The sequence below is a fragment of the Lacerta agilis genome, chromosome 5 (genome assembly GCF_009819535.1).
Source record: "Lacerta agilis isolate rLacAgi1 chromosome 5, rLacAgi1.pri, whole genome shotgun sequence".
Classification (NCBI taxonomy): domain Eukaryota; kingdom Metazoa; phylum Chordata; class Lepidosauria; order Squamata; family Lacertidae; genus Lacerta; species Lacerta agilis.
This window is the reverse complement of record NC_046316.1, coordinates 66,977,349-66,992,293: the sequence shown is the minus strand read 5'-3', so window position 1 is coordinate 66,992,293 and position 14,945 is coordinate 66,977,349. Positions and strand designations below refer to the sequence as shown.

Here is a 14,945-nt window from a genome sequence, read left to right as displayed (position 1 = left end):
ATGATATTAAAGAATTTAAAACTATGCGGAAAAAACAATGACAGTACAAATAGTATAATGAGGAAGATTGGAAGATTTGTTCTATCTGAATTTTTTTTTATTCAAGTGTTAATTAGGAAAATTACGCTTCTTTATGTAAATAAAATTTTGATTCTTTTCTTCTTTCTTTGTATTTTTATCCTTTCTTCTTTTTTGTAGTTTTCTTTCTTTTTTTCTTCAAGCTTTCTTTTTGTAGTATATGATTGTATAAGTCTGTAAATTCTTTGTATATGTGTATAATTGAAATTAATAAAGATTAATTGGAAAAAAGGAATAGAGGAAGCTCAGTATTGTCTACACTGCCTGACAGCAGCTCTCCAGGGTTTCAGATAAGGAGTCTTTGCCCAGTCCTACCTGGAGGACTGCAAGAAGATCAAACCTATCCATTCTGAAGGAAATCAGCCCTGAGTGCTCACTGGAAGGATAGATCCTGAAGCTGAGGCTCCAATACTTTGGCCACCTCATGAGAAGAGAAGACTCCCTGGAAAAGACCCTGATGTTGGGAAAGATGGAGGGCACAAGGAGAAGGGGATGACAGAGGATGAGATGGTTGGACAGTGTTCTCGAAGCTACCAACATGAGTCTGACCAAACTGCGGGAGGCAGTGGAAGACAGGAGTGCCTGGCAGACTCTGGTCCACAGGGTCACAAGAGTTGGACACAACTAAATGACTAAACAACAACAACAACCTGGAGGAACTAAGGATTGAAGCTGGTAACTTCTGCATGCAAAGCAGATGCTCTGCCACTGACTGAACAATTTTCCCAGTTAGCCTTGAATGCTCATCTTGGAGGGAAGAGAGCTCCAAAGCTTGGGGGCCACCACCAAGAAGGCTCTCCCTTGCATTATCACATGGTGAGCTTCATCTTGATGAAACTGTACTGGTCTATATGGGATCAAGTATTCATAGAATCATAGAATCTTAGAGTTGGAAGGGACCCAGGGGTCATCAAGTCCAACCCCTGCAATGCAGGAATCTCAGCTAAAGCATCCATGACAGGTGGCCATCCAACCTAAAACCTCCAAGGAAGGAGAGTCCTGAAATGTATAGGGCTTTATAAACCTATATAAGTCAACTTGCAGAGGGCTCAGTAGCATATTGGCGCCCAGTGCAGTTCCTTCTATTTAATACAGGATTTACAGGATCCCCTGGCTTTAGAGTTTGGGGCTGGAATCCTATGCACACTTTCTTGGGGCTAAACCTCAGTGAACACACTAAGAGACAGGTTTCCAAGTAAACAGGCATGTCCGCAAATGGCTTATGCGGCCTCATTCATCGATAGGAATGCCAGATGGCTCAAAGGCAGGAACAGAAAAGAGAAAGGAAATGGCACGATGGCAGAGAAGCTTGGGTCAAGTGGAGAGGGAAGGGACTCAGGCGATATGAAAGAAGAAACAGGAGTTGGGAGAGGGAAGCCTCTGCTGTGAGGACCGGAATGTACTCAAAGCTGATTTATGTGAAGGAGCCAGCAAGGCAGGGACTTAAGAAGAAAATAGGCATAACGATAATAAATGATGGGAAAGAAAGATGATTTCAACAGAGGCAACCAGAGTCTCACATCCATCAATCCTTCTTGTGTGGGAGTCTGCTAGATCAGAACTATTCAAGCTGCTGTTTTCAGCCATCAAAACTGGGAGCTGCGAGGTGCTTTCCAAGCATTTAGAACAAAGAGAAACTCCCCTTATGTGATCTCTTTCCAAGAACCTTCCACTGGATCACATTCTACTTTCTCCTACAAATTTCACTTCAATGCAGTTTCAGGTTCTTGGAGATCATTTGGCAGGGTCTGGAGCAATTGCAGAGCAGGGCAGACACCAAAGGCATTTAATCTGCAGCCCACTTAGAGAACTTGGTTCTGTCTATATTCTGTGCCACCATTTGTGGAAAGGCAAAAGAATATCTCAATTTCCTTCTGTCCTTCTTGAGATGGAAGAGACCCCACACATAATGTAAAAAAACAGACTGGCATATAAAAGCTTAAAAGTTGAATGTGTTCACAGTACACGTTGACTGTGTCTAGCATCGATTTAATTTCCTAACACTGATTGAATTGGAATGAAGATTCAGCCACGTTTTTGATTTTTTTTTTTTATTCTGCAAAAGGTCAAAATTGTAAAGAAAAATGTATTTTGCAAGTGAAGGGGAATAAAGAAGTCAGAATGGAACAGGCAGGATGCAGGCACATTTAATAATTTTCACGTTAGCCATTCCAAGACAGAGTGCACATGGAATGCTGTAATCTGTGCACATCTGTTAATGACAAAAGGTATTTTCCCTTGCTTGGTGCAAGAGATTTTCTTGGAACCACCAAGTTGGAAGGGGCTTTGGAGGTCATCTACTTCAACACACCGCTCAATTCAGGATCTGCCATGCAGGATGCAATTGCAGAATTCCTGGCAGGTGGCTGTCCATCCTCTCCTTAAATATTGCCAGAGAAGAGGCCCCCAGCACTTCCTAGGGCAGCCCATTCCACTGTTGAACGGCTCTCGCCATAAGAAAGTATTTCCTAATGCTTAGCCAAAATCTGCTTCCTTGTCATTTTCACTCACTAATTCTACTCTTGCTCTCTGGAGCACTATGTGAATTTTCAGGTCTGGATAAAACCCACCTAGGATGGAGAGATATTAAGAATAAAGAGCATTCTAATCTCTTGGGAAAGGAAAAAAAAACAGGATGATGCATATTGCACTGTGCTCCTGTCTTGGCCCACAAGGAAGACAGCAAGACCAGAGGTCACTGCTAGTAATGTACAACTATTTTTAGAGTGTGTTTGTTTTCTCATTGCAGTCCCAATTTGGATGGCTTTCCTCACCCCTGCTATGCACTTTTCAAGAGCCATTTGCTAATTGTGTGACTGGCATCTCATCTGGTATGAGCTTCAGCCTAAAGTGTTAAATAGTACCTGTTGAAGAACAGCTGGCATATTTGAACATTTACCCCTTTATAGTTGAGGCATCTCTCTCTCTCTCTCTCTCTCACTCTATCCCCCCCCCCCCCTCTCTGGAAAAAAATAAATGACTCAGAATTGTCCCTGAGGAAGGTGGGGGACAATGCATAATCTTCTCTGCACACCACTGAGGGATCTTTCCCTTTCCTCCCTGAAATTAATGTCTCCCTTCCTTTTTTCTTGGGCAGGAGTAGAATAGGAGCAGGAAATCCCTCCCTGCCCCCAAGCAGAAGGAAGAAAGCTTGTTTTTATTAGTGCACAGATCCTGACCCCCACTGATTTGGATTTATTTTTAAATTTTCCTTTCCACCCTTCCTCCCAAAAGAACCCCTGCCAGGCACTTATAAATCAACCACCACCAGATTTTCTTATTCTTTGTGTTTTCACATGCAGTTTTAAGAAACTAAGAAGAGACAAAAATACAGCAGGGATATAGAATTTATAGATGACACTGCATCTCTCATTTAAGGTGCCATTATGATTTTTAATTGGGAATCCTTCCATCATAAGCTCACCCTGCATTTGAAAACACACACACACAACTAATAAGAGTCTGCTGTCACCTTAAGGATTAGTAAATTTATTGTGCTATAAGCTTTCGTGGCCTTCACTTCCTCAAACGTAGATTTCAAAACAGCAGTAATAGTAAAATCCGATTCAATCCCAAAGAAAGAGTCTACAGGGGAGTCTATAAACTGGCACCTATCCGACAGGTGTAATTATTCGTTTGTCTAAGGAGGATTTCACTGGCTGCTTAAACTGCAAAGAGGAATGTAGTTCTTCTTAGAGGAAGGCAGGTGGCGTAAACGTACAATGGAAACCTGTGCAAAACACCCCAAACGAAGCTAATTCTGTAGCATTCTTTCTGAACAGATCAGCTGCGCTCCCCCCTCCCGTGACCGACTGGGGTGACGTCAGTATGGCAGTGGAGAGTCAGGTGATGCACACTATAAGCGAAGGGAGCTGTCCGGGTGCTGAAAACAGTCCATAAACTTGCCGCGGACAGATAACGAAGACCATGCTTTAAATTGTCTCTGCACACAGGTAAGTAGACCTACTTTCTCTTTAATTGACAAACAGAATGGAGACCAAATGCACATACTCTCTATGCATATACAGTTTCCATTGCAGGGATCAGGCGGGGTGGGAGGGGGATAGCATAGCCCGGAAACGTCTGAAATTGCCACCTGATGCACTTCACTTAAGTAGCACAAAAACACGGTTTTACTGGGCAATTTATGAACATTTACTTTGCACCTGATAATGGATACTAAAAACAATAACAGCCAAAAGCCCTGGAAAAGGTTGATTCTACACAATTACTATGCAAACCAATTATATTGTGGCAATATCCTAGAAAGGTGATTTTGGTAATTTCACTTGCTCTTAGTACATTATCAACATGTGCATGAAGCTATATGCTTCTAAAGAGCAGTAGTGAATTTAAGGAGAACTACAAACACCAGCAAATAAGGTTTTGCTCTTCTCCTCTAGAAGATCACATTTCTTTCTGATTAAAGTGAAAGTGTAAAATGTTCATGGTTAAGATGGGTTCGCTGGATCTCTTCAAATGCTTTAAGGGAAACTGCTGTTGAACCATCTTCATAATGAGCAATGAAGTGTGTGTGGGGGGGGGGGGGGTTGATTCAGTGACAGTAGATTTTTATTCCATAAATGCAATGTGAATTACAAGCAAACTGCAGGGTTTCAAAATAAACAGTAATTGGGAAATATTCCCATTGTGCCTGAATGCAATCTGAATTCACAGGAATCAGTAAACTGGAAAATAATACAGCTGCTATGCAAAAACAGCTGAAACTTCCTCATTTCCTATTTATATTAAAATGTGTTCTATTTGGAACAAAATCATATCCTGAGGCAGAATAGAAAATGTGCAATTCTTAAAAATATTAATTTTCATTATACTCTTATTTTCTTGTATTTGGAGCTTAAAAGTTTAAGTTTTATCAGGGAACTAGAAAAAAGGTAATTTACAGTTAAAGTACAAAGTTTTATGGTCCAGAGTGCAAGGTAAGACAGAATCAATGATAACAATTCAATATTTGGAAAGAAAGCAAAAAAAGAGAGAGAGAAATGATTCTAAGATGCTTCTCATGACTTGGTAAAATTCTGGTTAAATTGCTATCTAATAGCCACCTGTGTATGTCTGCTGTTGCACTGAAAAATAGCTGTAACAGAATAAAAGTATTTCCCATTCTCTTAAGGGCACTGTGAATTGCTTTTCAATCACTGTTTTCCTCTACGTCCAGTCTTGAAAATTAACAAATTATTAGGTAGCATTTGGGGGTATTCAAAGTTCTCATTTGTGGTGCAGCTGGGAGGAAACAAGGCAATTCTGTGGAACACGGTTGTACTTCAATTACCCCAGTATGTGAAATTATTTCATACTGTGTTGAGAAAGAAGAAAAAAGAAGCTTTCTTGACTGGCATAACAAATCCACTGTAATTTTCTACTCAGAGCAGTGGGTGTGTACAGGCATTAGGGATTTTTCCATCTCATGAATCACAGGCAAATCAACAGGATATTTTACAGAGTACAAAGCAAAGGGGGAAATGAATGAAATGAAAAATATGAATTAGGCGAAGACGTAGGAAGCTGCCTCATGCAGAGCCAGGCTATTGGTCCATCTAGCTCAGTACTGTCTGCACTGTCTGGCAGCAGCTCTCCAGGGTTTCATGGAAAAGTCTTTCCCATCCCTGCCTGGACACACCAGGGATTGAACCTGGGACCTTCTGCATGCAAAGCAGATGATGTAGCACTGATCTATGATTTTATGTCTGGTATAATTTTGATTTACCTTGGATGGTTTGTTACCTGAAAGAGAAAGAAAATAATATATTAGAGATCCTATATTTCCTTCAGGTAGATTTTAGCTGCATAGGGAATTTGAATAGTGCCCCAGTAGCCTGGAGAAATGATCTAAACACAGCACAGTATGTATGCATGAAAAATCTATTTCAAGTCTTTGAGAACAGTATGGGCAAAGCCTATACTCAGGGCTTAATTTGCTTATGTGTTTTCATAGAATGTATTAAGTAGGAACAGATAAACATATCCTTTGCCAGTTCATCTCTTCACCACTGAATTTCCCCAAATCAGGGATTGCGCTGAAGGGCTTCTAGATCAGACAGCATTATTTTCATGTGGTCAGAGTGCTCTAAATATGTTGTTTTAGAAATCAACCCCTTCTCCAGCCACAGCCTTACTATATAACATCCAATGGACTCTGCTGCTTGCTACCCACTTTCATAGACAGAAGGATAAAATGCCAAATAAGCAAAAACACCTGATCAATAATGTTATAGACTTTAGAATTATATTTACTATGTGCTGTATTATAGCCCTTATGATGTAAACAAGGGGGGAGTCACCTTACTATGCACAGACTGACAGAGATGAATTTTCGTTTACCACCAACAAAATGATATACATAGCCCAGCAAAAATGTTCATTCAAGGCACTGGAAATCAGTGAGCTATAGACTGCTATCCAATACCCAATTATCTAGAAGTAAGCCTCATGAGCAGACATGTATAGGATTATTCTGCAAACATAAAGAAACAGTAAAGGATTTTGGACTGTTCTGATAGTCTATAGTGCATCAAGGATTTTTATTTAAAAAATTAAGTATCAATAAAAGCATGTACATAGTGCAATATTATGGACAACATTTTCCAAAATTCAATTTAGCTTGGAAGCACATTTTCAAAAAGCAACAATCATCCAGGTTTACACACAACCTTTTGGAGGGGGGGTTCCCTAGGTTGGGGGCCACACAGGCTGTTGGAAAGGAAAGAAGGAGGTAGTGCTGAAATAAGAAGTGAATGGGACATACCTTATCTCTCTTCCTTTCTTATCATATCCCTCTCCCTCTTTCTCCCTCTCTCCCACACACCTCTTCATTCATCCACCATCCATTCATTGCTTCACACACATCTCACACGTCCATTCATTTATCATCCATTCACTCCCTCCCCCTCCCCCTCCCTTGGCTTTGGGGAGGGGGAGGGCATACCCAAGGAGGTGGAGAGGCACATATGGCATTTAGTTTATAGGTTGCCAATCTGTGCTTTAGCCTCTCAAGCTCCCTGATGATATTGCTGCAGAAGAACCATTTTAACTGCCTCATCGCTTCCTCTCTGTAATTCTTCCATTTGAATTCATTAAGAAATAAGAAAAGAAAAAAAGAGACAGTCATTAATAGGAATAAAATGCTATATTTCAAACAAAAATCACCATGCAGTTTTGGAATCCCGGTTCTATTGCTCCCACTATAGTAGTCCATTTTGAGTCGGTTCTCTTCTGCAAAGTTGTCTTATTTGAACAGAGTGAATCAGCAGAAGATAATGCTCTATTAAACTGTACGCAGTAAAAAAGACCAACAGTTGTCAGGACCTCAGCTGAACAGAGACCTTCTCATTCCTACGCATGGGTGCCATTCTGATTTTCATATGCAGATACTTTATGAACTAATTTCTCTTTTGGTTAAACAACTAATCAAAAAGCTGTCTCAAACCATTAGGCAGTTTTCAAACTGTTCTGAGATAGTCAGGTACTTCCAAACCTACAAAGTTATTGTATGTACCTTCATTGGAGATGCTGCACAAAAAATAGAATAGCCGAGCCCCTGCCAAAGGTTTAGAATCTATGATTGTTGTTGTTCAGTCGTTCAGTCGTGTCCGACTCTTCGTGACCCCATGGACCAGAGCACGCCAGGCACGCCTATCCTTCACTGCCTCTCGCAGTTTGGCCAAACTCATGTTAGTAGCTTCAAGAACACTGTCCAACCATCTCATCCTCTGTCGTCCCCTTCTCCTTGTGCCCTCCATCTTTCCCAACATCAGGGTCTTTTCTAGGGATTCTTCTCTTCTCATGAGGTGGCCAAAGTACTGGAGCCTCAACTTCAGGATCTGTCCTTCTAGTGAGCACTCAGGGCTGATTTCTTTGAGAATGGATAGGTTTGATCTTCTTGCAGTCCACGGGACTCTCAAGAGTCTCCTCCAGCACCATAATTCAAAAGCATCAATTCTACGGCGATCAGCCTTCTTTATGGTCTATGATTAGAATGTAGTTATAACTACTTTATAGGGAACTACTTTATACTTTATAACTACTTTATAGGGAAATGCTTATGTAGTGCCCATGGTCCTCTTCTACCATCCCTTCACCCTGTGGAATTGGGCATGGATGAAGTATTCTGTTTTGACAGAAAATAGGTTATGGTGTGTTCTTGGTTGTGGTGTATATTACAGTGGCCTATAACAGTCCCCCCCCCCCCCAGTTTGCAAATGTGTCCATGGGCTCAAAAAGGTTGGTGTCCTCTGGTTTACTGAATCTTTCCCCAACCTTTTCTCCTGCAGACACTTTGAACTACACCTCCCTTCACCCCTGACCATTGGCCATGCTGGATGGGACTGAAGGGAGTTGTGGTCCAAAGTATCCAGAGGGGATCGGATTGGAGAGTATTGACTTATGGGGTGAGATCCAGTGTAGCACAAAGGCAATAGCTCATTCCCCAGGAATTCTCTCCCACACTGCAGCCTCCTGCACTCCTCAGAATCTCCTCCAGGGACTTGTGGCACCCTCCACAGCAGGTTATGAAGGGCTGCAGGCTGGAGATGGGAAACTAGAAGTGCCCTTGCATAAGACGATTTCTGTTGCACAAGAAGTGGTCAGCATTGGATGTTGTCCACAGCATCTGCACACACAACAGACTCCATATGGGACTCCCCCTTCTTCCTCCCCACAGCCCCTTGCACACCCTTAAGATCTCTTCTCCAGTGGCTTGGGGAACCACCCAGAACATACTTTGATGTGGGCGCAGGGCATAGGAGAGGAATAAAAAGTCCCATTGTGCAAATGGAACTCCATGCACAGAGTGTTGGATACAACTGCTTAGCTACAGAAGTTCTATTCTAAGTTATACTCAGAGGAGACCCAATTGAAATTAATAGATCTAACTTAGCCATGTCCATTAATTTCAACAAGTCTTGTTTGAATAGGACTAGCATTGAATATGACCTATTGTGTTTAATACATCCCTAACATCCTGATGTTTTCTAGAGATTATAGGTGAAATTTTCATTGCTATGAGCTTAGATAATGTCTAAACTTTTGTATGTTAATTTTCATTTTTTTTCCCATTTTATTTTAAGGGAACATTTCAAACATGGCCGATGCTAAAACCTCAAGGCTTACTCCAGTCTTGCTTCTTGCTCTGCTTTCTGCCCTGATCTGTTCTGCCAGTGCTGCTTCATTTCAACGTTACCAAAACATCCAGAAAGATCCAGAATACCTGATGAAAAACTTGCAAAGGCTTCCAAGCCCAGATATGATCAAAGCGCTGGAATACCTAGAAAACCTCAGGAAGCAAACCAGCAATGGAGAAACAAGCCCAGATGATAGCTCCTATCAAAGTGTCCCATTTGCTCTGCAGCCAAAGGAAAGCAAAGATCAGAACTACCTGTCGGACAATCTAAGAGAATCTTTATCGGAAGATGAATCACAGTGGGCTAAGGCCATGTTGGAAGCACTAAGGCAAGGAGAAAAAGAACCAAAGGGAGGCTTGAAAGAAGGTAAATTCTACCCCATGAGTTCAGATAACATTTTCCAAGATGGAATGACTGATGATTATGATGACCGCACCTGGCCTGAGACACGGCACAAACATTCTAAGATACCACATGTCTACTTAGAAGAAAATTCAAGAGACAGCCCTTATAAGCGGACAAATGAAATAGTGGAAGAGCAGTACACACCTCAAAGTCTAGCTACCTTAGAATCAGTGTTTCAGGAGCTGGGGAAGATGATGGGGCCAAGTAACCTAAAAAAGGGGAGGTTTGATGAAGAACAGAAACTCTATGCTGATGATGAAGATGATGCCTATAAAGGAAACAACCTTGCCTACGAAGATGTGGTGGGAGGAGAAGACTGGAACCCGATAGAGGAAAAAGTGGAAAGTCAAACCCAGGAAGAGATCAGAGACAGTAAGGAACAAATTGAGAAAAATGAAGAGGAGATGGATGATGAAGCAAAGAGGTCCAGCATCCTGGAGGATGAAATGAAAAGAGAGGGCAAAGATCAAGTGTCAGAGGATGTTTCACAGCTGATGGATTATTATTTGAAAAAGATGATAAGCAGTGCCGGAAATGACAACTCAAGATTCAAGCAAAATGAAGACAAAAGGGCTGCCAGATATTCTGGAAAGCAACTTGATCCTCAAGCTATTTATCAGTTAATAGAAATTTCAAGGAATTTACAAATCCCACCTGAGGATTTAATTGAGATGCTGAGAGCTGGTGATAAACAGAGTGAGAAAGAGCAAGAGCCTGAACTCCCAGAAGATGTTGATGACATCCCTGAAATTAATGTAGACAATTCAGATGCATTCAAAAATAAAATGAACTCTTTGAATGGTTACAGAAAGCAGCGACTTAATTTGATACCGGATAACCTACCAGAAGATCTCACTGTGGAAGATATCATCAATCTTTTGGGGACTGAAAATGTAGGGAGTCAGAAACCATCATATCTGGCAAATCAACTCAAGCAAGAGTTGCCAAGAGTTTCCTACATGCCTGGAAGATCTAAAGGGCACCAGTTTCCCAAAGCTGCTTGGTTAAACCATTTGGAAAGACGACAAATGGAACAGGAATCACTAAATGAAAAGGAAGAAGACTTGGCAGACTACTTAGCCAAGGTGCTGGCAAAATACCCCGAAGTTGTTAATACAGGTCAGATGAAACAAATTCCACTCGCACTTTCATCCGAGGATGACTTGCAAGAAGATGACCAGTTTGAGCAGGCTATCAAAGAACATCTAAACCAGCTTGGAACTCGAGAGTCAGACAAGCTGACATCTCTCAGCAAAAGGCTGTCCATGGCCCAAGAGAATGACGACACACAAAACAGACCATATATGGATGAGGATATGCTAGCAAAGGTTCTAGACTATCTAAACCAGGAAAAGTCTGAAAGGGGGAGGGAGCACATTACTAAAAGGGCAATGGAAAATATGTAGTTATTTCCTTATTATTTCTCTTCATTGTATTGACTTCTACCCCAGTTCTGTTGTGATTTACCTTTCTTTAACAATTTGAGGCATGTTCAGACATTACACACAGCTGCTTTATGCACATAGGAATTCTGGCACCTGCATTTTCATGAGTAATGCTACATCTGAAATGGGAGCTCGTGGACCTCAGCTGTAGCTACCTCTGTGACCTCTGATAAAAGTTTTGGAACATGGAATCACAGAGATTCCTAGAGATGATATCTGTGAGTTCCCAGCAAACACATTGTTTTGCTCATGCAAATGAACATGCCCAGAGGATCCCTGCAGGTGCAAAAAGTGGCCCAGTTCTGTGTCTCGACTGGTCCCAGTGGTACATGATTTGACATTGAAAAGTCTGCGTAAACTCCTCTGAGCTGTTCTGTTGTTTATGGGTATCTTTCAATGTTCTAAATTTTGGTCATGTAACAAATTGCTTCAATTTTTTTAAGAAACAGATTTATGAAATTAAGTGTAACTATGTAAAACAATGACCACGACAGATCATGACAATGGCAGAATGACAACTGCGTTCTATGAGGTTTTTTAAATGAATTGAAATATTTTGTTATTGTGTGTAGTGTTTTTGTGGAGTACTTAATAAAAATAAAGCATATTATATATATAATATATATAGTTTTATTTATAAAGCTTTTTCTATTCTGTGTTTTATGGTTGATGAATAAATATTATTTCTGGACAATAGACTGTGTTTTACTTTGAGTTACCTATAGAGTGCTCTACTGGTTCCAAAAGGAAATGTGTATGTGTAGCCCAGTCATGTGCATTTTTGCTTGCAAGTATGTCCCTGTGGGTTAAACCACAGTGCCTAGGGCTTGCTGGTCAGAAGGTCGGCAGTTCGAATCCCCGTGACGGGGTGAGCTCCTGTTGTTGGGTCCCAGCTCTGCTAACCTAGCAGTTCAAAAGCACGTCAAAGTGCAAGTAGATAAATAAGTACCACTCCGGCGGGAAGGTAAACAGTGTTTCCGTGAGCTGCTCTGGTTCACCAGAAGCGGCTTAGTCATGCTGGCCACATGATCAGGAAGCTTTACGCCGGCTCCCTCAGCCAGTAACACGAGATGAGCACCGCAACCCCAGAGTCGGACACAACTGGACCTAACGGTCAGGGTTCCCTTTACCTTTACCTTTATGTCCCAACTGCAAACAAAATTGGTAAAGCAATACTGTTTTTTAGATACGTTTCTCTGGATAAGAGGGTAAAAATGTTGGAAGTTTGATCTTCTATAGCAGGCATGTCCAACAGGTAGATCGTGATCTACCAGTAGATCACTGGACGTCTTGTGGTAGATCACTGGCTCCCCCCAAAGAAGTTCAACAACTTTGGCTCCCCTAAAAAAGCTCAACATTTTTGCCTTGCACCCCCAAAAGCGGGGCTTTCCTCCTTCGTCAAACAAGCTCAACTTCTTTGGTCTGAACCCCTAAAAATGGGCCTTCCTCCTTCCTAAAAGAAGCTCAACAACTTTTACCTGAACCCCCCAAAAGGGGGTAGATCACTGCCAGTTTTTAACTCTGTGAGTAGATCACAGTCTCTTGGGAGTTGGCCACCCTTGTTCTATAGCTTGAAATTCTCCCAGTAGAGGTTGGGTCATTGTAAAAGATCCAGTTCTGTGAGATGCGATTGATTAACAACCTTTACTGGTCAGTGTACTTAAAGTAAGTTTTCCAATTGCCTTCCTTGGGAATAATACTCAGACTCTAAATATGCTGTTCAGTATCCCAAAATCAATGCAAGAGAGAACTATGGGCCCGTCTAAGAACATCTGCAGAGTCTTTCCTAGCTGGCTCACTCACGTGAGCTAAAGAAGTTTTGAGTTTTGAGCAACATGACAACATGGCCTTTGGGATTGTAGTTGCTGACCTTGATTCAGAAGGCTCCATGTCTGCAATGGGCCCTCTTTTCATTTTTGATAGATGTGAGGGTGCATTTATCCATTTGGGCACACACATATATCTGAATCAGAATCACATAGTGTATGACAGGGGAGGGAGAAGGAATTAATCAATGGAACATGTAAATAGGGTCTTTAGGACCATTTGATTCCTTGAATTAAGTTCAGGCACTATAGTTTTGTGAATGGATGGCTATGGAGTCATGCTAAAAGAAGCATTTTTGCTCCCAAGTATGTTTTCTGTTTTCGATAGGTTATTTTCAGTGTTATACTACTGAAAGGGGTAGGGAAGGCCCTGGTTCTTTAAAGAGTAATAACTAGTTTTTCAAGGATGCTGAGGAAGTGCAGGTTTCAATTAAGTCAATGGGGAATTCTTCAAGATCAGGGCACAAGTGTATTCATTTGTTGTTTAAGCATTTCTTAATGCATGCCTTTCGGAGTACAGTCTCCTCAGAAGATGAAGATCAACCAAGGGAGATCCTGTTGAATACATCTGAGTGGTAAAAGTGTGAGCATTCATACTCGTAAGGAACCACCAAGTCTCAGGAATCAATGGCACAAGAGCACTGCTAAAGAAAGGCAAACTGGAACAAATGAGTCTTCAAGGCATGAGCCTTCAAGGAAGGGCGTTCCACAGCCATTTCCAAAGGCATCATGCCTCTCCAGGTTATGCAACAGAAAGGAGTGTGTAAAGCAGCCTTTCCCAACCTGTTGCCCCCCACCCCCAATGTTCACAGGAAATGGTCTGAAAGTACACAAATCACCACCTTGCTGAAACTAAGAAGCTCTAGTGCACTGCTTTGGGTTCCAGGGCTATGCACACACAGTACATTAGAAGCACATTTAAAGCAACCCCAAAGGATTATGGTGACTGTAGTTTATCCCTCAAAGAACGACAGTTCCCAGTACCCTTAACAAACTTTAGTTCTCGGTATTCTTTGCCGTGTGTGTGTGCTTTCAATGTGGTTGACATATTTAAGTATCTATAGACTGTGCTTTCATATACAATATCACAAGGCGGTATGCAGACTAAAAACATAGTATTACAATAAATAAAAAACCCCAAACAAACAAAAGCTGGTTGGCAGAGAGCCTCAAGTTTGAAGTGCCTGCCTGCCTGAATAATGCAGTTTTTAGAAGACATCTAAAAATGAGCAGGGATGCTGAGAGAGTCTCTTCCTTTAAATTCCTGGGAGTTTACCTTAGTGAAGACCTCACTTGGAAAAACAATATAACTCAGGTGGTTAGGAAGGCCCAACAGAGACTCCATTTCCTCAAGGTCTTGCGAAAGAACAATGTTAAACAACAATTGATGACCTCCTTCTACTGGTCCACAATAGAAAGTATCCTCTCATATTGTATCACAGTGTGGTACGTTGGCTTGACAGGCACGGACAGAAAGTCTTTACAGAGGGTGGTGAACACAGCACATGATATCATGGGCTGTCCCCTGAGCCCGCTAGATGACATCGCAAGGGATCGATGCCTTAGGAGAGCGAGAAAAATTCTCAGGGACGATTCACACCCCGGCCAGCACCTCTTTAATCTTCGACCCTCGGGCAGGAGATATAGAAGTATAATCAGTCGTACCAACAGGCTAAAAAACAGTTTCTATCCGTGGGCCGTTAGGCTGCTGAACGGAAAATAGTATAATGCAACTGACTTTTGGGCTTGGTGTGTTGTGCAACAAGCACACAGAGTGCAATGAGACCGAGTGTTTGGGGGGGGGGGAGGCTTGGTTAATTTCATTGTACACAGGTTGTACATTGACAATAAAGGTATTGTTATTATTATTATTAGTAGTAGTAGTAGTAGTATGCCTCCTGCCAAACCCATTGGCAAGGAGTTCCACAGGATAGGGCCTGGCACATTAAAGGCTTGGACCCTAATAAAGGTCAGAAGAACCTCAGGGAGGCATGTGGAACCACCAGAAGTGCCCCATCAGGAGACCTCAGCTATTAACGGAAGTATGGTGT

The 14,945-nt window shown here is 41.7% G+C and overlaps 1 protein-coding gene across 1 annotated transcript; it reads left to right on the top strand.

Annotated features, from left to right (window-relative positions):
* The first annotated feature begins 3,900 nt into the window (after positions 1-3,900).
* On the top strand, positions 3,901-11,689 carry SCG2 (secretogranin II). The gene is made up of 2 exons (XM_033150258.1): positions 3,901-4,031; positions 9,165-11,689. Exon 2 carries the CDS (start codon positions 9,179-9,181, stop codon positions 11,027-11,029), a length of 1,851 nt encoding a protein of 616 aa, XP_033006149.1. The 5' UTR covers positions 3,901-4,031; positions 9,165-9,178; the 3' UTR covers positions 11,030-11,689.
* Positions 11,690-14,945: the final 3,256 nt, after the last annotated feature.

Coding starts and splice junctions, on each gene's coding strand:
- SCG2 (XM_033150258.1), top strand. CDS start 9,179: ATGGCCGATGCTAAAACCTCAAGGCTTACTCCAGTCTTGCTTCTTGCT.